Here is a 26,993-nt window from a genome sequence, read left to right as displayed (position 1 = left end):
GCAAGATTTAGCAAAACTGCATGCAGAAGGGAACAGTTATGGATGAATAGAAGTTAAGGGAATAATAACCTGCTTTTCTTGGATCTGGTCCAGTATTCACTAAAGGGATTTCCATGAGCATTAGTAGGATTCAAATCAGACCATAATTTCTTGCAAATTTTCTTTTGCTTTATTAAAGCAGAATAAAACGCTGAACTACCAAACTAAAAAACCATCTTAGAAGCTGTTTCCCCTTTTCCCTTTGTATTTATTCTCCTTTATGCCTCTTGGCACTGGGCAAAGTGTATCCACTCTGACAAGCCTGAGAACTTCCCGTAACATGAGAAACACATTCCTGAGCCCCCCAGCTTTGTTGGCCCTGCAGAACAACAAACTGCCTTAGCCCTGCTCCACTTCCAGGCACTGGCACAAGAGAATTACACACCAAAAGTTCATTCTTCCTATCTTATAATCACCTTCCCAAGCTATCAATTAAATAAATGTCACACTTCTGTACCCTGTGGATGTCATCTGCCTTGTTTGCACACTTTGTTCTCGCAGGGTTTTGACACACACTTCCCATGAATCGTCTGAGGAGTAGTGCTGCAGCTATCAAGGCACTTGAAGATGCTGTCATAGTGGTTAATTGGATTTCAAAAGGGCATTGCTCCTGCTGCCTTTTGATGTCAGTGCAGGTCGGGCCAGTATACCCTAGTCTCAATCTCTAGGTACTGAACACCTTTCAAGTCTGGGTAACAGTCTCACTCACCTCTTAGAATACAGCATGTAGCTCTCAGGGTGTTGTGAGGATGCAAGCAGTGATGATTAGGAGTTTTCAGAAATAGGGTACTTCCAAGTAAGTTAACTAAATAACTTTTAATCAGAAAGACAATTTATTAACATTTTCTGCTACTAGCCAGCTCAGTAGATTCCCATGATTCCCACTGCCAACATCTCTAATATGGAAATATTTATGACCCTTTTCCTTCAAAAGGCCGGGGTTTATCTCATCTAAAATAGAGAGGGCATGAATATATGTCTGTCAGTATTAGTGATGTTAACGCTCCCTTTTTGTCCCCCATGCTTCAAAAAGAATAGAAGCATTCAAATCTTAAAATGGAATCACAGAGTGTTGCAGCAGCTGTGAGCCATTAAATGCTTGGCTGTAATTTTTTATTGAAACAATTACAGCAATTTACTGTACAGGTAGCTTTGGCAAAGTGGGGTTTAGATTCTTGTTAGGTTCACAGCCCTATATCCCCAGAGGTCAAGTACAATGTGCTAAGGAGACTCTGGCTCTCCCCCCAGGAGAGCTGCCAGTGCATCAGGGAGAGCACAAAAAAAGCATGTGCAAGTGTGAGGAGCTGCTTATTGCTCTGATTTCCAGAGAGAAAAAAGGCAAAAGAGTTTATTTGAATGCAATCTTGACTGCCCATAGGTTTGGGTCTGAAGGACAGAGTGTGAGGCCTGTGTTTATGGCCCATTTTTGAAAGGAAGGCATTCCTGTCTCTCAGCATGCTGGGGGGAAGCAATAGGGCTGCCATCTAGAGGCCAAAGGACCTTCCAGAACATTCTCTTGGACAGCAGTGTAAGTTCCCTTGGACCGGCCGTCACCCGCTCTCCTCACTACCTACGTATAAAGGATTCCCCACCTAAATAAAATTGCCACACTACAAAGCATTTCTCCATCCACGTCTCTCATTCAAGGATTACATGTACTGCTGTAATCTATCTCAAGAATAGCCTGTGTAGATAACTGATGCATCTGCCATGGGGACAAAAGGCAGTATGAAATATGAGATACAAAGCAGAATCTTGCAGAAATACTTGAGAGGCTGTGAGGAGCTCTAGGTTTCTGGGAATGGTATTAATGTGTGGTATTGAAAGATTATTAGCAGGAAGACTCAAGACGGGACAGGGTTTGTGTTGGCTGTTAGGCTCATCAAGCCCTACAGCCAGAGCTCTGACCAGGAGCAAACTTGGGGTGCCTAGGCCTGGACACTGTCCTTCCCAGCCTGTTCCTAAACTGAACACTGCAAGTTAAACTCATCTGAACCCCTGGCAGCTGGAGCCAGCCTGGAACATGTTTTGGTGGTTACAGCCTGTTCAGAAAAGTCGTATTTTAGCTGTTGCTTCTTTACTGTAGCTGCTTCTCTACTTTGCTGCCTCATCTTCTCTCTCATCTGGTTTAGGAATGGCCTCTCCCCCATGCACTTCCCTACAGCAGGCGTAGGAGTCATTTAGTACTGGCAGATGTTAAAGGGAAACAGGCAGGGGACTCTCACGGCAGCCTACTGCTCTCCAGAGTGCCCCATGCTCATCTGAGGTGTGCTAAACCCTGCCACCTCCACACACCTTGAGCACACGAGGGGGCTGAAGCAGAGTAGGAAGGTGAGGGTTGTAGCTGGAGAAGTTCAACCAAAGCCCCCCACAAAGCGCTGCAGTTTTGCCTGCACACTGCCTGGCCTGCACCCTGCGCCCTCCACATTGCAAAATCCCCTGCTGATGTGACTAAGAGTCACGTTCCACAGCTTCAGCATTGGTTTCCACCTCTCACAGCCCTGAAATTGAGACAGGGATGTGTGATTGGATTTCTCTTCTCCTTACCTAAGACTCTCTGACCATGGGTGATCTGTGTCCAAGGGGCTGGAGGGATCTTTCTGTCAATACTGTTCTGTGAGTGGCTAAATAAAAACAGATCTGAACCTCGCCAGTGCTGCTTACATAAAGGAAAGAGGAAGCAGCCACTGACTCCAGCAAGCTCTAGCAAAGTTCTGCAAGAAGCTGCTAAAAATAGGGCTACCTCTACATTTCCATCCTGCCTTTGACACAGTCACAGCTTTCACATCCCATTGGCCTCACCATTTCCTTGTGGCGGGCTTGCCTCACGCCCCAGCGTCACCGACAGCCCTTCCTGCCTGCGGACAGCCTCAGGAGCTTTGAAGTGGAGGCAGCTCCTTCCCACCCTGCTGCAAGCAAACACTTCCCCTGCCCTCTTTACCTGTCCCTCAAAGGAGAAGTGGGGCAAGCACCAATGACGATCTCGCCCTAAGAGGACACTGAAAGTCCCAGAGAGATTGGAGACCAGAAAAGCTTTCCACAGTGGAAGGTTTTCTCAGTAAATGAAATGGTGGAAAGTGTTAGAATACCCTGGGTTAATATTCCCAAACACTACCATTTGACTGTGGTGTTTATTCTTGGAGGACTTGGAGCTGAAAATGACCTGAACTGGCTTCTTGGAGTAAAAAGGAAAACAAGTGAACGCAGGGGAGAGAGGAGGGGATGTGAAGAGGAGCTCTTCTGTGTGATCTGAGGCTCAGGTGCCTGCAGCCTTGGAGCCAGGGAGGTGGCTGTTAGCCTGCCAGTGATGCTGTGTGCATGCTGGATGGTGGCACATGGAAGATGGAGGTGCATTGGCAATGTACTCTAGGAAGAGTGAGAGTGTTGCCTGTTCTGCCAGTGCTGCTCCTGAGAATTGAACTCAGAGTGGATGGCATCACTGTTAAGCTGAGAAGAAAACAACAAGTCTGTGAAGCCAGATGAAATGGTGACAATTGAAAATTACCTGTGTTCTTTGCCCAAGGTCTTCGAAATCTGGGGAAGTGCCCATGGGAATTTGGGCCAACAGAAAGATTATTAATGTTTCTGTTTTCCCTGCTTTTCAATCCATCAAGTACCAGAAGGGGCAAAGCAGCACATGCTGGACTCCTGAGAGACAAGTGGGATCAGGGAAATCCAAGGCCAGAGCTCTGCCTTCCTCTCTGGACCACAAGACGATTAAGCACCTAACCACCTTGGTGCCACGCTGCTGGAGCAGGGGTCCAGAAAGTCTGGGAGCTGATTCACTCCTCCATGAGTTTGGAGTCTGGCTGTTCTGGCCTCAAGCTCTCAAGCAGAGAGATCAGGCCTTGAAACTTCACAGACCCCGATTCTGCTTCCAGGTATCAAGGGTGAACCAAGAAAGCCAGCAAGCTGAGTCCCCTTGAAGTAAAAAGTCTTGATGATGAAGAAGACCTGCACTCCTTCTCTAGGGGCAGTGGATGTTGTCTTGGGGGAGCCCTGACTTCGGAAGAGGGCTGGAATGTGGAGAGGCTGCTGTGAGAGGTTGACTTGGTAAGGGCCAAGGGGCTCAGGTGAACCCAGGGAAAGAGCCCCCAGCCAACCTGCAGGACAGCTACAGGAGTAACAGCCCTGTTGTAGGCACTGGGTAGTAAAACATAGCAGGAAACCATTCTGCTCAGAAGTCACACCTAGACAAGAAACTTTATCCAGACCAAACCTCTTTGTCACCGGACTCTTTTGGAGAAGTGGCAATATTCAGTGTATAGCCAATGCTGTCTAGAAACAGGCCATGGCAGCAGGGTGCAGCCCCAGTTCTGGGCAGCTGCTGTGGGTACACGTGAAGGGGAAAGAGGAGGATGGGGGTGGGGTTGGCGGCTTCCTCAGCAGACAGTTTTGTTTCTCAGTCTAGTGCAGAAGAGAAGCATTTGTTAGTTCTCGCTACTTCTAAGCCTTTGTAACCACTCTCCTCTCAAGACTGGCCTGTGTAGGTTTCCTGAGTGGCTGCAGTTTAATACCTGCATCTTAAATTCAACCTCTCCACCTCCCTCCCTCACCCACCCTTCCAGAGCTCACAAAGGTGGGCAGCTCAGGCCCTTGGTGAAGCTGTCAGTCTGTGTCGCTCAGAAGATGCTGTGCGGATCAGGGGAGCCATGCTGGGACCACCAGAGGGCTGAAGAAACAGGTCCACAGCCCTTCAGAGCAATTCTCACGGTGGCTGTCATGACAAACAGACTTCCAAGGGCTCGAGGAAGTGCCAGGGAGTCAAAATGTTGGGACCCAGATTATATGCAGAGACGTGGTTTCCAGCAAACAGGTCCTTCAGGAGACCTGCACACGGCTCACCTTCATGGTTGGTTTTTGAGCCACCCCCGTGCTGCTCCTCCGCCTTTTCCTTCCGCTCCCCTACAGGTGAACGAGCTCAAAACCGCATGGGGGGGCGAGGACAGGGCTCCCAGTGCGTGTGCGTGTGCATGTGTGTGTGTGTGCACGCGTGCATGTGTTTGTGTGTGCACGTGTGCACGTGTGCATGCGCGTGCGTGTATGTGTGTGCATGTGTTTGTTCGTGCGTGTGTGCACGTGTGCGTGTGTGCGCGTGTACATGTGTGTGTGTGTGTGTGTATGTGTGTGTGTGTCGGGAGGTTCCGCAGAGGCAAAGCTCTGGGGTCTGAGGCGATTTGAGGCGATTTGAGGCGATCTTGCGCGTTTCCGGAGCGCGGTTTCCGTGAGGCGGTGCCACAGCGCCCCCTGGCGGGCCGGCCCGCTGTGTGCGGGCTCCGCCCCGGGAGCGGCGCTGGCGCTTGCCGCTGGGATCCGCTGCCACCCGAGCAGCGCCGTCACCGGGAAAACACGCGTGGGCAGCCGCAGGGCCGGCCCACGGCAGCCCCTGACTGCTGCGTCACAGCACGACTTCACCGTAAGCACAGCGCGCTGCCGGCACGCTGCCCTTCCACGCACTGCTGCTGCTGTTGTTCAGGTAACAGCTTGCAGGAGAGTAGGGACGTGCACAACACAGGTTTGTGAGCTCTTAGCAGAGATAAGTAAAGTCGCTCACAAGTTTTGAGGTGTTTGCGGTGAGATCTGGGGTCTCAAAATGTACTGAGTGTCATCGATTCTCACTCAAATTACAGCATAGTGCAATAATTTTGGTGCTCACAGGTAAGAGAGACGAGCTATTGGACTGAACAAAATTCAAGGGAGTGTGTACAAGAAGTAGATGTGGATTTTAGACCATCCAAGTGTGAGAAATGGGGAAAGATAATATAAACTGAAACAAACGGAGGGTAAGTGTGGGCAGAAATCTTGCAGCAGGCATTTTGGGCAAGCCTGGAAGACCAGTCTACATGATCAGAAATAGTTCTTGTACCATGCTAGGAACAGCTGTAACAATTGGAATGAAAAGAACAGGGAAAAATTTTGAACATATAAGAAAACTTCGGGGTTTTTGGGCACATCACTTTTCAGTTAAGACATTCACAGGAGCTGGCAGGGATGCAGGGAACAGCAATGGTTGTATATGTAAGAGACAGCAGAACTGCTTGCCTATACTTACTATTAAACAGCCAGTGTGACCTGAAGCTTTACTAGAAAAAATACACAGAAGGGACAAAGCCAAGTGCAGCCAATACCAGTACTTCAGACTGAAGCACTAGATGTGGTGTTTCAGTCCAGCTCTGGTAAAGTCCATTTTTAGCCAGAGACATGAAAGGGATAGGCAGTCTGGAGGCCAGGTGCTGATTGTCTGATGGTCAATACCAGCAGGAGAGACTGCTCGTGGCCTAAGCAGTCTGCTCTGGAGAGAGAGCTCTGTCTGGTAGCTGAAATGCTGCTGGCCTGGGCTCCCGATAGCCTGGAAAATCCCAACCAGAAGTCACAGTGGGGCCTACATCCATAGTTTCATTCACTGAGTTCGAGGACTAATTCCTTCAGCTGTAGATGTGAATGCAAAGACATCATCCAGTTTCCTTTCTTTTACTGTGTATATTTTCCCTAACCTCTCCTTGTCATTGCTGTGCCAGCATATGCTGCACCACTGCTACTCTGTCCCCCGACTAAAATCTGGCTCAAATTTTAACAAGTTTAGGGTCCCTCTGTTTTCAAGACTCTAGACTGAGAGGCTTCTCAGATTTTAACTTCAGCTATAGCAATGGGTTCTCACTTCCTTTAACATTATCCTGCAGCATCCTACCTCTGTGAACCTCAAAGTAATATCCATGGGACTCTGATCGAGGGGGAATCAGTTGCCTCAGAACACCAGAGAGCTGGCTGTTGGGTAAAACAAATCCAGCCTCTGCCTACGATCCTGCTGAACCTGATCTCAGGGTCTCTGGTGATGTATCACAACTACATACACATATACAGAGAGAAATTTTAGGTGTGAACTGAAACATCTGCTCTGCATCTGGATCTTTCGAGGTCCACACAGCACAAGAGATTTCTAGAGTGGAAAAGGAAAGAACCAGGAAAGATCACATTCATCCCTGGTTACAGGAAAAAGCCATCACACAGAAGTATCATTCATTACCAGTGAAACTGTTTAAGTCCTTCATTAGTCTTTAAAAACAAGTTTCGCTATACATTCTCCCCTCCCTCATCACTCCCTCGTGGTCTTAGGCCCAAAAATCAATAGTAGTGAATATCCTTTGAACATCTTGAGACTACCCAGACAGAATTGCCATTAGCTAGTATTTCACTGCAGCATATTAATCTGGCCTTGTTCCTAACCCCAGCCTGCTAACCCTTGCACTTTCCTCTTGGTGCTGACTCTGATTGAGGCCTGAATGGCTCCCTTATGTTTCTGCTGTCTCCTCCTGTAAACTGGCATGCATGAAGCCCTCTGCTAGGTATAACTGTTGGCTAATCAGTGTTATTGTCCTAGTAAATCACCTGGGATGAAAGGCTAGCAACTCTTCAGCAGGTTTGTGCAAAGAGAGGAGGTGGAGGGGGAACTGATTGCAGGGCTGGTAAAATGGGTGCCCTCAGGTACTGGATACACAAAGCATTTAGTCTGCCAGCAAACAATGGCTGTGGAGTGGGAATGAAGGGAAGAGACAGGAAATTACATGCTTCCAAAACCTCTGTAAGACTAACTCCACTTCAGAACTGTACAATTCTCAGATCGGGGTGTGGCAGGAGGAGCTGGCAGAGCAGAGAAATTCCATCTGCAGCACTCACCACCCTCGACCCCTTTCTGGAGCCGGGGCAGAGCGCCTGGGGCACTTCTTCCTACTCGGAATCACGTTGCTCCTTCACTGCAGTTTTGAGTGTTCTGTCCCCGAATGCAACCCACACCCCCTTCTCAGCCCGTTTGTGGCTCCAGGAGCAGCGGCACAAGGACAGCCAGCAGACGGCACAAGCCGGAGCCAAACCTGCTCGGCGAAGAATCCTGGCCTTCCTGGCAGGAATATTCCTACTCCTCACGCCCTTGTTTGGCAACCACACGGGAGCACACACAACACTGGCTTTTCCTTTCTCATCAGTAAAGCAGAGATATGATGTGGCCAAGTACAATAAAGTTTATCTTCACAAACCACTGGGTTTCTAACCATACTTAGGTGAAAAGCCACGTGTTGAACTGACAAAAAGGTAAATAATAAAGAAGTGCCATAAACATCTCAGAAAATCCACTCTTGTTTTTGGGGGGTGATGCAGTCAGTTGCTGAAATGTGACTGATTGCAGTGCTCAACTTGCAGGTGCACCCCGTGCTATAGGATAAGGCTTCCTTCCCCTAGGAGGAAAATGTCCTGTGGTAAGAGAACTGCTAGCATCTTCAGATCACGTCATGCCAAACATGCAAAGAACGAAAGAACAGTTTGGGTGGGAAGGGACCCTAAAAATCATCTAGTTCCACACCCCTGCCATGGGCAGGGTCACCAGTAACTTGGCTTTATAAAGGGTGTCAGCCTTGAAGCCTTACATGTACACAAGCTATGTGGGCAATATAAGAGTCTCTAGTACAGTGTTTCCAAAGTGACAAATGGATTTACCTACAGGACATTTGGCTGTTGATTCCTCTGTTGAACTGTCAGAGCGGAAGGTGTCACACAAACCTGTTTGCAAGGACTGCAGAAAGAATCCTTTTTCCATTTATGGCAACAGCCACTGCTGGCCATGACAGTAAAATCTTATCCTGTCCTCCGGTTAGTCAGCAACTGATCCTTACATAGAACAACTGGTTTGTGGTTTACATTTTCTTACTTCTATACAGGTGTACCAGCAGATAAATCTCTTTGTGATCAGGTCAGATTGTGTGAACAACAGCAACTACAATTAAATAAAACTGCAAATTAAGCCAGAAAAAGGTTTGATTTTATTAGGAATGGTACATTTAAATACATGTAAGACTTTGGGATTAATTTACATATTTTTTCCAAAAATGTTTCCCTTCTTTGACAATACAGAAGTTAAAAAAAAAATCTAATTCCAAATTGTAAGAACAACAGCATTTGCAGTGGAAATTTCTATTAATCAAAACAACTGTGCATTCCGGAGATTTTGACTACACTTTTCCTGGGATTTTTTTGCCGCTCTCATTACTAAAATAACCTTCCTTTCCATCAAGACTATTGCTAGTCAGACACATGTTATTCAGTATCACACTTTTGGGAATGAAAGCTATGTCACTTATAAACATCAAAAAACATGGACATGCATATTGACATTTTTGTGCAGTTTTATGAAGTCACCTGTCAAATAAGGCCTATACATACAATACCACATACTAGTGAATTACTGTAAAATTATTACCATGGATTCCCAATAATTCTGACATCTGGATGGTATGTCTCATTTTAACAGAAAATTCCAGCTTTCATTACTGCTTAACATTGTATTAATTCACTATCCAAGTGAGCAATATTCAACTAACCAATGTGTATTCCTGAAAGACTTTTGCAAATTAAGCATATTGTCAAGGTCATGTAAAGCTGGAACTTAAAACAGCCTGTTAAGCCAAGCAACGGGGAAAAAGGGGAACTCTAAACTAATCTCATCTGGTCCATTCATTCTCGCACAGAAAAGTAGCCACAGAACCTTAAAGGAATTAAATCTATACTTCCTGTTCTCGGACTTAATACCAAGGACAAAAGCTAACATAGTATTTTGGAAGTCAAAGGCCTTGGAGGTGGAGGGGAAAGTAGGGGCAAGAGAGGGAGAAAGCAGCGTATTGTCTCATCCCATTACCTCAGCATTATGTGTACATAATATATCTATGATAGAAATGTTTACTAATAGCAGGGAAAAAATAAAAAAGACTTCCCACTCCAGACTTCACTGAAAGAAGAAAGCTGACAGCCAGCCCCTCCTCACAGAGATGGCCTATTTGATGACAGGCACTTTGGCAATGTAAGAGGAGGTCACCCTTTCATCATGTTAACTCTTCCCCTCCCAGTTCTCATACACAACTTGTCTCAAGTCTTCAAGAAACTTGAATCAAATTAATTAACATCTCTCAGAGCAAGTTAACTACGGCTATGAGCAGAGCTCGACCTAGAACGAGATTTTCTTTTAGAAGAAGAGGGAGAGGGGGAAGAAGCTATCAAGCTGGAGCGGTGGCTTTTGTGGGAATAACTCTTTTTAGGAGTACGACTGCGAGAACGAGAGCGGGATCGAGAGCGAGAGCGGGATCGAGAGCGAGACCTGGACCTGGACCGGGACCTGGACCGGGACCGGGACCGGCTATCCGATCTGGAAGATCCTGTAGACCTGGACCTGCTGCGAGATCTTGAGTAACTCCTTGATCGAGATCTGCTTCTAGAGAAACATAATTAAAAGCTGTAGTCTCACCTCTTACTGAATTTAAAACAATCACACAGAATTCTCAGCTACTCTCTGTGCTTAGCATATCCATCTGAACACCTGAAAGCGCTATGCACAGCATTCCATCATTTCACAGCGCTGCACAGATTTCTGCTATGCTCCATCATGACAGTATCTTCCTAGGTAAACACTATCAGGAACTTCTGGCCTTGACATTCTCTGCTAGGCTGGCAAAATATGAACTGCCTAATAAAACATGCCTCTCCCCAGCTCCTGCCAGGAGAGAAACCGATTTTTAGGCACGGGAGTCTCTATTAAAGAAGAACTCTTTGTCTGCCTAGTCTCTGCCCTGAAATATCTTTTAATATAGCATGAAAAACACAGAAATGAAACTTTATACCTGTGTTTTTCATTCTCTCTAAAAATGCCATGCAAATTATTAAGTGCTTCTTTTAAGAGGCTAAGAAAGTCTCTAAAGGTGTGGATCACCAGCACACTTCAGGCCTTAGAATTAACACCTTCACTAGTAAAGCATCCCTTTTTTTACAGAAAGAAATGGATTTATTTTTAAGGGAGACAATGAAAGAGGTGGCAGCCAACATGTTTTTTTAATGACTGAACAGCAGAACTGCTTAGGAATAATGGAAGCAAGCTAACTGATTTTCTTTCATTCTCATGAACAAGCTGGCTTCACAACTATTTGAGAAACATTTCACAGGACTGTGAAACAGTTGTCCTTTAAATTAAACATTTTCAATATCAAAATTTGTGTTTTTAAGAAGTTCTTTCTTTACAATACCACATTTAGTCTTTAAAAAAAATCTTTATCCTCATCCAAAAGTGTTCTATTTACCCTGTTTCAGCAAGTTAGTTCTTATCTTAAGCTGTTTACATTGCTAAAAAGTGGTTCTGTGCAGTGGTATTTCGCTTGCGGCCAAAACCTAGATAATCAAACTTTGGCATCAATACTACCCAAATCCATGCCCTCAGCAGAATTTTATCATGTCAGGTGACATACCTATGCCTTCTGTGGTCTTCAGTCAGTTTAATTCTGCGTCCATTCAGCTCAGTGCCATCCAGTTTTTCCAGTGCACTCTTCATGTCACTGTAAGATGCAAACTCCACAACCCTGTATACCATAATGGAATAAAGGATAAGTTTCAGAGAAACAAACGAAGTACGGAAAGTAAGTCTGGCCCTTTTCAATCCATTGATTCACAGCTTTCTGTTTTATCTTCTGAAAGCTAGTTTTTAACAGGGTTAATAGGAAAATATGACACCAACAGTGCTAGCCATCCGTACCTCTCAAATCTTCTTAAACAATAAATACCAGAACTGCAAGGAGATGGAGAAAATGCAGGAAGCTACATAAACCTGCACCAGCTGAGGAAATATCTTTCAGTCCTCCACTAAGCTGCATTCCAAAGCTGTCCATGAAACAAAGTACATTTGCAGACTCCTCTGCCCAATTTAACAATTTTAACAGTAAATAGAAAAATCGAGTCTTTGTGGTAAGGGTCTAAGTTGCACTGGGTTGCAGCGGTGCTAGAGGAGTTTTGCCAGACGCTCTATTCACACTTCCTTCTCTCCTGCTTTGCTGTGCAGGACTTCTGTAGTCTGCAGGACTGAGCAGGGAGAATGGGCAGGTAGGTATTCCCTATGGAAGTTGGTCACGTTCATTACTCATGACTTTGACTGCAGCCACACATAGGAGGTATTTTAGCCTCAGATCATAAATTATTATACAATAATAAGACAGCAGGACTTAAAATTTGAAAGGAATTCTCCCTTCCTTTTCTGCTTTCACGATAGAGAACTGAGTTCAATACTGAACTCCAACTTACTGACAGTTTGTGTTTTGGATGGTTTTGGTTCTTTAACTGGAGTAATTTCAGCATCCAAGCCACACCATAATTTAATTTCTTCTGTATTACAAGAAAAATCATGCCCTTAATAGTTTTAGCTATCATATCACACAAAATGAACTTACCCTTCATTCCTGTTGTTTCTGTGTGCATCCACATAGGTGACCTCCCCTGCCTTTCTCATGACATCTTTCAAGTCCTACAGCAAAAGTTAACATTTTAGTTTGAACAGGACACAAATCAGTCAGGTAGTAGAATACTCCCCTAAAACTTTCTCTCCTAAAACTGCCTAATGCTTTTTACCTTCTGTATAGAAAAATATACGTATCATTTAGAAAGAAGTTTCTGAAACAGCTTATGTAATAGCAGCTGCATACAGAAAGCATCCATCATTTTACAGCTACAGTGAATAAAACACTGCTTTCAAGATAATCCTACATCCCAAAACCAGCTGTTATGAAAACATAATGCAATACTTAAAATACCAACATGTCCCCTGAAATCAGAACTATAGGAGATGAGAAGTGCAATAGTATTAAATGCAGATTTTCATAACTAACGCCCCAGTTAAATGACATTCCAATAAATGTAGACAAATTCAACTTTTATGCTCACCTCCCCCAGCTTCAAAGCAAAATTAAAAGCAAAAAAGGTTTAATTACAATATAATTAAAAATTTTACAAGGGAATTTTTTTTCCTTAAGTTTCATTTCAGTATCCGCCACGCTACAGTGTCACATCAATAGACATCCTTTGTCTTAAACTTAACAGAGGCTAAATGTGGGCAAGTAAAATCACTTGCTTAGCAACAGGAGAAAGCACAAACAAATAATGCAAGAGGTCACTAAAAAGCTAAACATTTGTCTAAGTTAAGGCAGCACTTTTACCCAACAGTATCTGGTATTTTATAATCCCAGACTACTTACCGCAGCACACCACAAGTGGCAGGTGATATAAGAAGGTACCTTAAGCAAAGAGTTGCTTGTCCAATACCTAGCTGGCCAAGAGGAACTCTCTTACATGAGAAAGGCAGTGGTGGCTCATAGCAATATGCTTCACGGAGGTACCAGAGGCCCTGAAAGCACTGGACATAGTCTCCAGTCTCCAGAAGTGGCTAAAGAACCCGAGGATGATCTGTGCTAGCCAATCGAGATCAAACCCAGGCAAACCAAGATCTAGACTGCCAAAAAACAGGAGTGTCATAGGAACCAAAAGGAAAATTCAGAACAGGCCAAACCCTAGAATTTCAGCCACTAGAAAACCCCCAAATCTTTGGTTCTTTTTCCTCCACACAAGAAAAATGAAGGTTAACCAAATCAAGGTTGTTAGAAGAGGTTCAAAATGCACTTCGTTAGAAATACACTTAAGGAACAGAAGACTACAAAACAAAAAGCCAAGAAAAAACTTTAGAACATTTGCCACAGAATATAAAAAAGCTTAGTTCTAGTATTTTATCTAGTATTTAAATCTAGTATTTTAATTCAATAGTTTCATGTTAAAAACTGGCATATTCAAACTAGTAGATCTCTCCCTTGTTTTACAGGTCTTAATACAAAGAAACCCTAATAGCAAATGAAAACTGGTCCCTATGAGTACCACTGAAAACAATACTTCAAATTACCTCAATTTAGATGATGGACAAAATTTTGGCTCTGCTCAAGTCAATGAGAATTTAACCAGACCACGACTGGTAAGTCAAAAGGAAGTTAGAAAATGTTTATCTACATAATTATTTCCCACATCAGTAACTTTAGGCTCCCACAGTCTTGCAACACTAGATGCTGAATCCTAAGGAACATTAATGTGAAGTATCATTTGTAATTGCAGTGTCAACATGATTAAGATGCCAACATGATTGCTTAAAAGAGAGGAAGTGTGCATGTGCTATAAAAGCTCAACATCCTTTATTAGGGGCATGTTTCAAAGTTACCTGGTATTACCTGACCAGTGGAACAATCAAATTTTATCTTAAGTTTACAGTTCTGGGTCACCCTAAATAGCACAAGAAAACCCTGTTGTCCTTAGCAGTAAAGAGAAATAAGGTGTAGGACAACCATAAATAGGAAAATCATATTAAACAATACATCTTGGTGTAACACAGACCTACTTTTCTCAACTGCTTGAAAATTTGATACTGAAAAACTGTTAAGGGTGGTTGCAAAGCTCTGACCATGCAGAAATGTATGTTTGCTAAAAAAAAGGAGAGTTCTAACCATTTGTCTACTATTTAGAGATGGGATTATCTATTAACAATATAGTCAACAATCTGAGGAAACTGATCCAAATAGACATTTTTCTGGATTTTTCTATTTTAAATTATTTTAAATATCCCAACACAATAACTTTTAAGGGAGATAGATATTCTCAAGATATGGGGACCTGGACATAACAAAGATTAAATTCTGTGTGTAAATTTAAAAGCAAGGTTCCATGAGTGTGCTTCCTAGCAGGGATTAGAAGGGAAGAATAATGGCACTACTGTTAATGGATTAGCTATTTTAATGTGTTGTAAGTAGCACAGTTAGAAGTTAAAACAATGTATCAGTACCAAAGCAGTAAAACTTCAAAAGTAAATTGCATATGGTTGTTACCTTCGAATGATGTCTATTTAGGCAGGTACCAAAAAGTCTCTTATGCTAACTTAACAGATATTTAAGAGACATTGAAACACTTTATTAGAATATTAAAAGATTCACCTGTATGAAATCTGAATTGGGTGGGCTTCAGATTAAAATGTAAGTACACATAAAGCCATTATAAATATTCACAAGTAAAAGAAGGCTACAAAATGTTAATTTTTTTCAAGTTATGCATGTCACACTAAACAGTATTAAAGGATTTCTTTTCCTTAACACTCCATTATAGCTTACTTCGCTGGTCCCTACTGTCGTTTCCGAGTGACAATCTCTTCATGTATGTAACTGCACAGCATACCCAGAAGCTATTTAGATTAAATCCAGTTGATCATCACATCAACTCAGCTGGGGTTTTTGGGTTATTCAATAATTAACACAACTGTACTGTTACGAACCCTTTGAACCTGTTATGCAGAAGATAAACAAACTGAGTTCAACCGTTTATCTGCGTGGATTGCACCCAACTCTTATGAAACGGATCTGCAAAGCTCCAGGCAAGCCAAGAAGCCTCCTCGTGGGGAAGTACCTCCAAGACCAAGCCTCTGAACATTCAACATGTTCCTCTGCATCTTTCAGGACACTGATTAAAGTCTCTTTGTTCAAAAAACATAAAGGTTAATGAACAAGACTAAACTCCACTAGTCACTCACCTTTTGCAAATGCATTTGTTGCTATGTCCTTAAAAAATGAACTTTCTGTACACTGTATATACTACACAGAACACAACTAAAAGAATTGATTACATGCCTATTCTGTTAAAAGCCTGCTAAATATTAGGAAAACGTTAGCTAGAGGTGAAAAAACAACAACAAAAAAGGTGGCAAGAAAGTTTCAAATGTCAAGTAGTGAAAGTTTGGGGGTTAAAAAAAATCTACAATAAATATACTCGACACAGCAGCTCTCTTAAAATTCCCTCCATTAATGATGCACTACCAGAATTATCAATCATGAATTGGGTCACAAAAATATTTTGCAAAACATAAGAAAAGACTATAAATTTCAATCAAAACAAAGGCATGCACTTCCAGGTGTAACAATACAAAAGGACAACATAGTTTGAACAAATGCAATGTTTCAATACTTTAGAAACAATCTAGAGTCTTCCAAAGTTGTATCAGTTGGCAAACAGAAGAATCAGTTCCCAACTACAAAATCTAGTTACAGAACTATTTGCACAGCTTTGAAAGACAAAACATCTGTAAGTGCTTGAATGCTAATTTTTAGCAATCCCTGAAGCTTTTTTCTTATTTTTTGTTCCCATTAAATATTTATGATGGCTTTATTAAGAAATTAGGCTGAAAGCAATCTACTTACGGAGTAGTAAAATGAGTTGTAAAAAAGAGACGATAAGATGCTAACTCACCTGCCAGCTGATACGGGATGAAAGGTTTTCAACAATGATCCTGTGTTCAGTACGAACAGGAGGCCCATACCGGCTGCAAGAATTCAAGGGAAAAAAAGAAAGAAAAAAAATCTCCAGCATAAAGGAATTTAAAACTTTAGAAATCTGACGTTTGCTACAGTTTACTAAAAGATTTAAGTGATTTCCTTATTGCTGGACTGCACACTTGATTCTTCTTAATCAAGAGTATATTTAAGACTCCCTTAGAAGAGTGTCCCAATTTTTTTCAGAACATCCAGATCTTCCAAGTGTTTAAACAAGAGGACCCAGAGTCACAAAACTGGCAGGATGAGTCTCATCTTTCCATTATTACAAACCAAGTCTCTTCCTGTCTAGCACTGGCAGCCTGACATATACCACACCAAGGTTACTGCCACTAAAGTAAGAAAAGTCTGATCAGGATGCCTGCATATGCAAATTAGATATTCCAGACAGTGGTTGGTAACTGGCAGTAATTCTGACTTTGTAACAAATGTGCAAGTTGATGTTCCTTGTATGTTGGTCTTTCTTCCAAACTCTCCTCTGCATAGGCCACAGCTAGGAATGTTTCTACAGAGTAAATTCTTCCACACATACCTCCTTCACACAGGCAGATATGAAGTACAAAGATGTAATGTGTAGTTGTCTGGTAGAATATATGCAAATCTGCAGAACTTCCACTGCAAGTTGGCACAAGGTTCACTGAAAGTGAACAACTCCACAAATATTGCGTGTCCTCTAGAGGTATTCTAGAGATGAGCTGTGTCCTGGTTTTCACATTCCATCACTGGAGAGAGACTCTTCTGCTTGGCCAGCAAGCTTAAGTGAGAAGTGCAGAAGTGTGTATCTTGTGCCCTAGCACTGCTCCTTTTCTAGGCTGTGCTGAAATAAGCCTTTTGATAACCATACAACTGGAAATGTGAAAACTTGGTTAGACAGAAAATACCTTGAATTATTGCTCTACAGTAATTCCACCTATCATGTAAGCTCAGTTTGGTGACAAAATCCGCAACAGAGAAGCTCTGCATTTTTTTTGACTTAGTGTTAAAATCAGCCAATCCAACTGCAGCAATACTCCTTCACATCATTTACATAACAGCAGGAAGCAAGACCAGCATAGTGCCTACAGTATGGCAAAGGCACATTTTGTAATAGGTTTGTGAACCTCTCCAAGACAGTTAAACTGCTTTAAAATCCCCTCTCCTCAGCCTGAGAAGGCAAATAATAGTAATGAACCTGCAAGGTTTGAGGACACAGAACTCCTTTTGTGAAGGTGTACAAAGAAACAGAGCCAGACCCCTAAATCACAAAAATAAAACTCCAGTTCTTTCATTATTTGAAGAGGCACAGGACAGAAAGCCCAGACCACCTACCTAGATCCACTTGACGAGTAATAACTGAACCGTTGTGAGAATCTTCCCCTTCCTCTTCGGGCTCTAGCATGTTCAATTGTGACCCTTAGGACAGAACAAAACAAAACAAGCACATAAAAATTAAAACAACAAACTCTAAGTACTTGACATTGACTTAAATCTTTCACAACTGGAAGCAAATGTCCACAAACAAGAATTATCTTGCCCTTGCAAGCAATGATTTATAACACAACCACTGTCATTTCTTAAAGAGTCAGACCAGTATTTTTTCTCATTTGCCTCCCTTGGATTTTCATAAAAATTGTCACGAGTCCGTAATTCCGCACTTACCTTTCATCACACAGCTCTTTACCATTTAGTTCATAAATTGCATCATCAGCATCCCTGTGGTCTTCAAATTCCTAAAAAGAAAAAAAGGAATAAAAGTCTTTTCTCTCAGAGGATATGCAAATACTAATAAAAATGCTTTCTTTAAAATTTTACATTTCTACAGCAAGTATCACCAAGAACTTTGAATAAGGAAGCTAATTCCTAGAACATTTATGACTGAAAAGCCAAGATGTTCCTATTCATGATAATTTCTTCTCCCTCCATCCCACAAACTCCCTTTGCCTCCCCACTTGTTTCACTATAACTATTTGCACGAACTATATTACATAAATTAATTAAATTACCTGGTTTGCTAGAGAAATATTTAAAATACTTTTGGGGAAGGTTGGAGGAAGTTATTTCAAGGCATACAGTTTAAAACACAGCTCCACATACAGGAAAATGGAATGTAACAGCATGAGCTGATCAAATGCAGAAGAGTTGTGCACTTCTGATATTCTCTTAAGATTAAATTCTTACTGAAGCGGCAAAGAAAGAGTAAACCAGAAAAAAACCCCTTATTTTTTTGCTGAGTGAATTCAGTTCACCAGCTGGGCAAAGAGGTGCCCACGTAAGAAGAGAATAGAACATAAGCCCTTCTTCAGCACTGGCCACCTGTGGGTCCAGATCAGCTAAACAAGCATAATTCCATTTACTGTTGCAATGGAATCTGTCACTTTGCTTTTGGCAGAAATGCTGCTTTAGTCAGCCACAGTAGCCTCTGCCCACTACCCAGCCCACTGGCTCTTGGCAAAGCTGCTTGTACAGCTCTGCAGGAAACTAGGTCAAGAAACCTACCCAGATGAAAACAGCACGCTTTGTGCAGGAGGTGGGGTGAAAAAGTGTTATTTTTCAACCAGATCAGCTTCCCAGGTAGGTTCATTATATGTGGCTGGACAACTGCAGCAACAACATGAGAGGCAAAGGGACAAAGAAAAGAAAAAAGCAGAGAGAACAGGCAGCTGGGTAGGGACCGCTGGCAGCAACAGTGCAGATGGAGAGAAAAAATGGTGGAACTGCAGCTTGCAAGGAATTAAAAACACAGAAGAAGCTTCTCAAATTGAAGGAAGTGTCTGCATAATTATAAACTGCTTTTCAGAAGCAATACTGGCTTAAGCAATCTTCCCCCTTCTGCACTGAAATTTGTTTCACTACCAAGTGAAACATCACACATCCTTGCACGATGATGCAAAGATTATCTTAAGACACTTAATTTAGGTCCAGCATTTAAAAGTGTCAGTAAATAAAAGTCCCATCACATCAGCTGCTTTCTAACAAACTGAACATCTGCAAGTCTATCTAGCTTTATGGTCTGAAACTGGAAAACACTATGCCCTGAAATCTACAAAATTTAAGTAAATAGAATTAATTTCAAAGATGAAGCAATCACTTTAATCAAGCGCAACAACACATGCTTCAAACACTGTAACAAATGTTCACTTTTGCAGTATGTTTTATAAATACAGGTCTTAAATAACTGAAAATAAAGATAAACTGACAGCACATGGCCACTGAAGTGCCATGAAAGACAATGCCATTCCATGTGTTTATAAATGACATGGATGACAGGATCAAGCACAGCCTCACCAATTCTGTGTCTGACACCAAAGTGGGAGGAGAAGTAGATATACCAGAATGAAAAACCATCCCACATAAAGACCTTGATAGGCTGAAAGATTAAGCAAACAAGAATCACAAGTCTTAACGAAAGATAAAACATCAAGTGCTGTGTGTGGCAGAAGACAAGTGTGCTGGGGGCTGTGTGTTGGAGTGTAGCTCTGCTGAAAAGGACATGGAAATCCTGGTGGAGAGTCAGCTAGGCATGACTCAGCAGCGTGGCCTTGCTGCAGTGAAAGCAAATGGCATCCGGGGCTGCAGCAGTAGGAGTACAACCAGCAGACCAAGGGCTGCTATTATTCCACCCTCCTTGTCATTCGTCAGGCCACACCTGGAACACTGTGTCCAGTTTTGGTCCCTCCAGCTCATAAAAGACATTAAAAAATTGGACTGAGACCCAGCAGAGGGCCACCAAAACTCATCACAAGACTGGATAGCAAAGAAATGTTGAGAGAGCTGTGCTTGTTCAGCAGGAAGCAAAGGTAGCTCCAAGAGAATCCAGAGTCTTGCAAAACCTAGAACGCAGTTACACAAACAATGGAAGTGATTTCTGATACGGGTGCACAACAATGGGACAACAAGTATGGGAGGGAAAGTTGTTCAGCTGCAAAGAAAAAAAATTTATCCTGAAAACAATTAATTATTTTATTTTATTTCATTTACGATACAATTAATCAAGCTTATTAGTGATCTTTGGAAAGAAAATGGTTCCACCTAAGAGCTAGAGAGGAAGGAGGACTGACTGACTCGCTTACAAGATTGAACAGAAGTTGTTCCTGAGTGAGTCAACAGCTCTTCCCAGAATGAGAAGAGGATCACTCAAGGAAAGGGGACTGAGAAATAGCAGCAATTGGAAAGAGCACTCTAAATAAACTCAGGCTCGTGTCTCCATCAGCCATTTACCTCCAGACTTCCAAGAGACAGGTATTTACTGACTGGCAGTCAACAAAACCAGCTCATAATGCAGGGGAACCAGGAACCACCATGTGCAGGAGGTACGGAGCAATATTCATATGAAACTGAAGTAGGCAAAGCCTGTCCTTTTGTTCTTCTGCAATAACTTCACTCAAGGGATTGATGTTGGCAGGGAGAGTGGCATGTAAGCCAGCCATAGTGTGAGGGCAGTATCAGCATTTCAAGTCTGAACTCCACAACAGCTAATTCTCAACCCTCATGAGATAACAGCTAAAACACAGGCTGATCCCGAGTCACTCTGTGAACCTGTAAAGCTGCAAAATTTGGACATTCAGGAGCAGATAGGTAGGTAACTGAGATACAATGAACTATCTATCTCATTTTAATAGTCTGACAGACATATATGCCTTAATAAACATGTACCGATGATGAGTATGTTGGACTTTAGCTGCACAAGACTTCAAAGCTGTGCTGCTTGAATCCACCAGCCAGCACCTACTACACCTGTTGTCTTAGCCAATTACTCTGCTTTTATGTCTTTTAGGTCATATTTTAAGAACTATGACCAAGGGGTGTGAGAGGAGCTCAAGTGGTTCTGAGTAAACTTTACTTCCCAGTAAAGACTGCAAAATTTTGTACTATCATAATAGGATATTTACATGTCTTCAGAAATGAGGGATAAATTTCAAATCCACAGAAGACTATGATCAAACAATGTATTTCATGTAGTTGCAATATTACCAAGATTTTGAGCAAAATCTGGCCAAAACTGTAATCTAAAATTACGAAAAACATTCTGAAATGTGTATTAATATTTTCCATTTCCCACTGCAACTACTATTATCTTAACCATCTTCCTTTCCTTGACATCATCCTAGCAAGGTTAGTACCTGCAAGCAAGAGCAAGGAAAACAAGGCTGTTACTCACCACGAATCCAAATCCATTTTTCAGGTGGATTTCTCGTATGCGACCATATCCTTTGAAGAATTTCTCTACGTCCCGTTCGCGAGCACGTGAGCTCAAGTGTCCAACAAAGACACGGCAGCCACTCATCTTAAGGTTGATGCTAAAAAAGAAAACGGCACCATTTATCAGATTAACAAACTTAAAATAGGGTGATTAAGATCACTGTTACATCTCAGAAATCTTGGTTAAGTAGGATTTGATTTTGTGTCCTCCAGGTATACGGGTTAAAATTGTATTTATCACTTTTCTGGCTCTTTCTCTACAGCCAGAAAAGTGATAAAATCCTGTCTTGCTGCCTTCTAGCAGAATCTGCAAAGAACTTCCAAATTTGTACTTCTTAATCATGAAATTTAAAATCCCAAATCTGTAACTTCAAAGATTTCACTGGGTTAGCAGCTGCTGAAAAAAAACCCCACTGAAATTAATATGCTAATCATTAGAATAACAACAAGCAATATAAAACATTTTCAAAACTTTTGCTTTCACCTAAAAAAATCTCTTCAATAAAATATTATTAGCACAGAAAAGATAAATAGTAGTCATCAAATTACTTTGATTTGCAGTAACAATAAATATAACTTATTTTAACAGTCTATCTGGTTTTGAAGAAGAATTTTGCATTATGAGATTTCAACAATGGCAAAAATAAAAAAGGCTATTTGAGGCATTGAAATTTTTGAAGCTATCTACTGATGCAGGATATATAATTTGAGATGTTCTATGTAAAACTCAATCTTTTACATTAAGGTGTTACTTTTTCAGTTTATGTGGTTTAAAAAAATAAAGATCTTGTAACTGGAAAATATTAATTATTTGGTTCAGTCAATGAGCTTGCTGTCATAGAAAAAACCAAAGAATTCGAGCCCTAAGGAATGGAAATATGACGTGATCTTGCACTACAATACTGGGCTCTAAAGCAGGCAGAGCAAACATCAACGTGTTATGTTAGCTGTGAGAATAATTCCAGTCGGTTTGGATGCTGTGTTTTGAATTAATGTGACATACCTTCTCTGTTAACTTACACCCATTAGGCTTCTATTGAATACTTTCTTTCCAAGTCTTTTTCTCAGACTTACCATGCCACCACAGAAGCGGCAGAGTTTTGGAGGCATGGGTACTGGGCGTTTTATGGGGCGAGGGGTTGCACTGTGCCAGCACTTACTCAGATTGGTCCCAGCCACCCCCGAACGTGGGCAGAGCCTGCGCTGCCCTTTGTGACCATTCTCTCCTTTGTGCTCACACGCCATTTCGATGCCCACAGGAAACCCAGCGCGGGGCTGGCTCAGCTCCCCCGGGCAGTGCCCGCTCCTCCAGCACACGGTTTCCCTGGCGCACCCTCACCCGCAAACACTGCCGGCCAGCAGTGGGTATTAGGGAAAGGCAGGCCCTTGCAGAGGAAGGCCAGCCTTACGTAACCGTGTGCTTTAAAACACGGCAAGAACAGCCGCTTTGGCAACAGCGCTCATTTTGGGAACAACAGAGATTCGAAAGATTAAAAGGGCTGCGTAACTGCTGTTCGATATTTTTAGTTCTAGGAAAACTAAGGGGGGGGAAGAATCGCAGACGGAAATGAACACGGGTTGGGTGGGTGGAAATGACCACCACCGAAACTGTCAAATACACCGCGAAAGACATACGAACAACCCATCCGCGCCTTATTTACGCATAATCAGGGAGCACAATGGATGAGAGATCTGTACTGACACCTGCGAGGCGCGGAGCGTCACACGTTCCTCCTAACACAATGAAACCGAGCTCGCTCCCCGACGATTCAGTAAATGCAAAGGCCCTCGGGAAGCACGGACCCGCAGCAAGCGGCCATCTGCTCCTCCCTCCTTTCGAGAAGCCAAGAGGATCCGGGATTGCGCCAGGCCTGCGGCCTACCCAAGGCAGCCGGGCCTTCTTCACGGGCGCGCCGCCATCGCGGCGCCGGCCCACACAGCGGCGCAGGCCACTTCGGCTCCTCGAAGCTTTGCGCTCGCCTCCAATCTGCGACGGCTCCTCCTCGCCATCCTGCCGGGATCAGCCCTCCCCCCTCGGGGCAGCGATGGATCGCCGCCCTCCCCCCCCCCTCCTCCCCCAGCCGCGGCCCCGCCGAGCGCTCGGGCCTGCGGCGCCGCGCGGCGCCAGCAAGGCCTCCGCCCGCGGCTCCCCGACCTCGGCCCGTTCCCGCCCCGCCGCAGGGTACCGCCGCCAGAACCCCGCCGGTGGCTCCCCGCGCCCGCCCCGGTCCTCCCGCGCCGCGGAGGGGCGGCCACGCACCGTCGCGGAGCGGCGAGTCCTGCGGGCCGTGAGGGAACCGCTCTGCGGCCGCGGCGACAATGGCTGCCGGCTGCTCCACCGACCGACCGCCGCGCGACCGCCGCGCCTGCGCGCAGCCGCCCGCGCCGCCCCGCCCGCGGCGCGCCGCGCGGCACGACGGGAGATGTAGGCGGGGGGGCAATGGCGGGGCCGTGGAGGCCGCTCCGCTCGAAGGCCCGGCCGCGGCAGGGACAGACAGCTCCCCTGGAGCAGGGGGCTCAGAGCCCGGCCTGGCCCTGCACACTGCCGGGAATGGGGTACCCACAGCTTCCCGGGCAGCCTGTTCCTGCCGAACTGCCTGGGGCTTTGCGACTAAGACATGGCAAAACAGATGGGTAACAATGCTGCTGAACAAGCGGCGGAGAAAAGTCAGCCGTGCAGAGAATTCATGCGAGCTGTTGCACTGGGCAGCGCAGTTCGCCAGCAGAAGCGTGCTGCGGCCCGCCCCTCAGCATCTTCCCTTCGGCACACAGAACTGCACCCTCCGGACAACGCCGCAGTGTTGTTTGTTAATCGCTGACACCAGGGGGAAACCTTGGATGGCAAAAAGCGTCTAGTGAAGATCCGGGCCTGCATGGCAGAAGCAGTGTTTGCATTAATAAACAGCACAGTACATTGCTGCTTTATTAGTGTCGGATATACTGACATCATGGATTTCTTACAGCGTAATTAATGACAGTGTACAGTACGATGACCAAGATAAAAATGACCTGTTTTGTCAGTGTAGCGTAACTTGTTAAGTCTTCATTGTCCAAATGCTTAAAATAAAGCTACAGTTTGGTTTGCCCGTTTTCCCCCTTGCCTCACAGCATCACGTCTGGATTTCCCGTTTTAACTTGGAGTAAATATGTAAGTTGCATTTATGATATTGTATGTTAAATTCAGGCATCATTCAAATGTATTGCCCTCTGTAGGAGGGAGATAACCTGTTCATTAAACATCCGTATAATAAACAAAATCTTTTAGGTTGGAAGTGACCCTTTGAGATCATCTGGTTTAATCCCCCAGCATTGCCCAGGACCATGTCCAGCCAGCTTTTTAGTATCTGTCCAGATGGAGGCTCCACAACCTCTCTGGACCTCTGCACAATCTGACCTAGTGTTTGGCCACCCTTAGAGTGGAAAAAAAAAAATTTCTTGTGTTCAGATGAAGCGCCATGCATTTCAGTTGTCCATGGACACTACTGAGAAGAGTCTGCCACCCTCCTCTTCATTCCCTCCCATTCAGGTATTGATACACATTCAGCCTTCTCCAGGCTGAACAATCCCAGCTCTCTTGGTCTCTCCTTGTATGAGGTGCTCCAGTCTCACAGTCATCTTTGTGGTGATGTGCTGGATTTGCTGCAGTAGGTCCATGTCTCTTTTGTGGACATAACACTCCAGCTGTGGCCTCAGCAGTGCTGTGCAGAGGGGCAGGATCACATCCCTTGACCCTCCCGTGATGCCCTGGCGAATGCAGGCCAGGATGCTGTTGACTTTTGTCACAAGGCAGCTGATGTGAAGTCTTACTTGGTAAGAAAATGGAGAAATGTGACAACAGAGCACAGCTAGCTGTGGTTAAAAAAGAAAACCTGGGTAGCTGTAGCTGGTGCAAGTATGTCTTACAACTCTGAACACAATCTTTAGTTGTAAGGCTGCTTTACTTCTTTATTTGATAAGACAGTCCAGGACACTCAAAATAGCAATGCTGTGACTTTTTGTGCAAATTCTGTGTAGGTGGCAGAGCTGGAATGTTACAGGAGCAGCAGTAGAGTCTCTGTGTGACTGTGTGCTTGAACTGCTGCGTTAAGAAGCTCAGCAGCAGAAAAAAGCTCCTTAGGTGGCAGTCTTGGAATGGTATGGATGTAATAGGGATTGCAGTTACTGGCAGTAATGAAGATAAGTCATGCTAGAAGCCCAATTAAAGCATTTTTTGTTTTATCCTGCTTCTCTGCAGCCTCTGGGATAGTGTCAGCAGGGAAGAATGCGGCTATGCATCTGGAACACAGCTCCGGCTGCTCTGGTAGTGCCTGAGCCAGGCTGGAGCCTGCTTTCCCTTTCTTGGTTGTGGCTGCTCTGCATGGGTGGTAAAAGACATGAAATATACCACTAGGAGAATCTGCAGCATTGCCTCTTGTGTGTGGGTAGTGTTTCTGGAAGCTATCACGTGCAAAATCAACTTTGGTAATAATGCTGTGTTTCAGTTCCCTCATTATTCTGCTTGCACAAAAAGATTGGTCTTTCAGAAGCACATCTGAAAGCCCACTGGAAACTATTACTCTCCTGACTGCACATCTACAAATGTAAACAAACACTTATCTGGAATCAGAATACTTAAAAACCACAATCTGTTTATTGTTGGGGTAAAATAACTGCTTTCTCACTTCCCTTCTGAAGAAATTTTATTTTCTCTGTCCCAGAAACCAGAATGCTGTGGCTCAGCACCACAGATTAAATATTATGTCCTATTCATTGAGGAGAGAAAGTCTTCATTAAAGTGATGGTGATGATGCTGATGATGTTTGAATGTGCTTAATAATAAAGGTATAAAAAGCTTTCTTAACTCTGCAGATTACAGTAGTCCTTATTTTTAGGCAAATCTCTGCGATGAGAAATTAAAGCCACAGGGTCATACCAAAAAAGCCACAACAGCAATTAAGAATCATGGGGATGGTCTGGGAAAATGTTTTAACTAGTTGTAGGATGACTGCAGCACTCGGACTGGAAGGTGACAGAGCTGGGCCAGTTCACTGCTCCACCATGAACCTTCCTGAGCACCACAGGCAAGTCACCTCTGGCTGGAGACAATAGCCACTCCGCTGCCTTCCCTGCAGCACCTAACAGGCCCTAGCTATCCAGAAAGAATCCAAGCCTAGATGTAAAGCTAGGTCTTGTACAGGACGTTTGGGGACCAAAAATGCTAGCAAACGAGTGAGGTGCTGCCAGGAAGCATTGGTGAGAGGTGTAGGCCTGGCTATCCTGCCCCTGCTCAACATAAATGCCCCTGCCTGTAGCTGGGAAGCCAGAGCCTTCTTCCACCTGGGATCCAAAGGACGGTCTTGTCTCCAAGAAGAGTGCCAACTTCTGATTGTAACGAGGACTAACAAGGGCTTGTTCTTTTCTTTGGCTGCCACAAGGTATGTTCAGACCAACAGCTACATTTTGCAAAATGGCTTATCATTTAAAATACTCATTACTCTGAAAGCTCAGGTCTGCTGTATTCCTCAGACTGAAGGTTCAGTCTCCCACCCACCAGTGTCCCAACCACAGTGTGAGCCTGTGGTGGTGGAGGAG

General features: G+C 43.9%; 1 protein-coding gene across 2 annotated transcripts; it reads right to left on the bottom strand.

Annotated features, from left to right (window-relative positions):
• Window positions 1-8,826: 8,826 nt before the first annotated feature.
• LOC134551293 (serine/arginine-rich splicing factor 5-like) lies at window positions 8,827-23,840 on the bottom strand. Of its 2 annotated transcripts, none has more exons than XM_063398743.1 (8): window positions 23,683-23,840; window positions 21,382-21,520; window positions 17,883-17,953; window positions 17,553-17,636; window positions 16,162-16,234; window positions 12,288-12,361; window positions 11,316-11,426; window positions 8,827-10,291 (listed from the first exon to the last, which is right to left on the bottom strand). In XM_063398743.1, the coding sequence occupies exons 2-8, from the start codon at window positions 21,505-21,507 to the stop codon at window positions 10,000-10,002; spliced, it is 831 nt and encodes a 276-aa protein (XP_063254813.1). In that variant the 5' UTR covers window positions 21,508-21,520; window positions 23,683-23,840; the 3' UTR covers window positions 8,827-9,999. The 2 variants fall into 2 exon arrangements, with proteins under 2 accessions (XP_063254813.1, XP_063254814.1); XM_063398744.1 differs by lacking the exon at window positions 23,683-23,840 and adding an exon at window positions 23,125-23,402.
• Window positions 23,841-26,993: the final 3,153 nt, after the last annotated feature.

This window comes from Prinia subflava, chromosome 5 (assembly GCF_021018805.1).
Source record: "Prinia subflava isolate CZ2003 ecotype Zambia chromosome 5, Cam_Psub_1.2, whole genome shotgun sequence".
NCBI classification, from domain to species: Eukaryota; Metazoa; Chordata; class Aves; order Passeriformes; family Cisticolidae; genus Prinia; species Prinia subflava.
The sequence above is the reverse complement of the archived record's forward strand: the minus strand, read 5'-3'. Positions and strand labels throughout refer to the sequence as shown.

Bases quoted from the DNA above. Each gene is read 5' to 3' on its own strand.
- LOC134551293 (XM_063398743.1), bottom strand. From the start codon at position 21,507: ATGAGTGGCTGCCGTGTCTTTGTTGGACACTTGAGCTCACGTGCTCGC. The intron at 12,362-16,161 runs GTGAGTTAGCAT...CTTTTGCTGTAG, and splicing joins CATCCCGTATCAGCTGGCAG to GACTTGAAAGATGTCATGAG. The intron at 10,292-11,315 runs GTATGTCACCTG...ATGTTTCTCTAG, and splicing joins GAAGACCACAGAAGGCATAG to AAGCAGATCTCGATCAAGGA.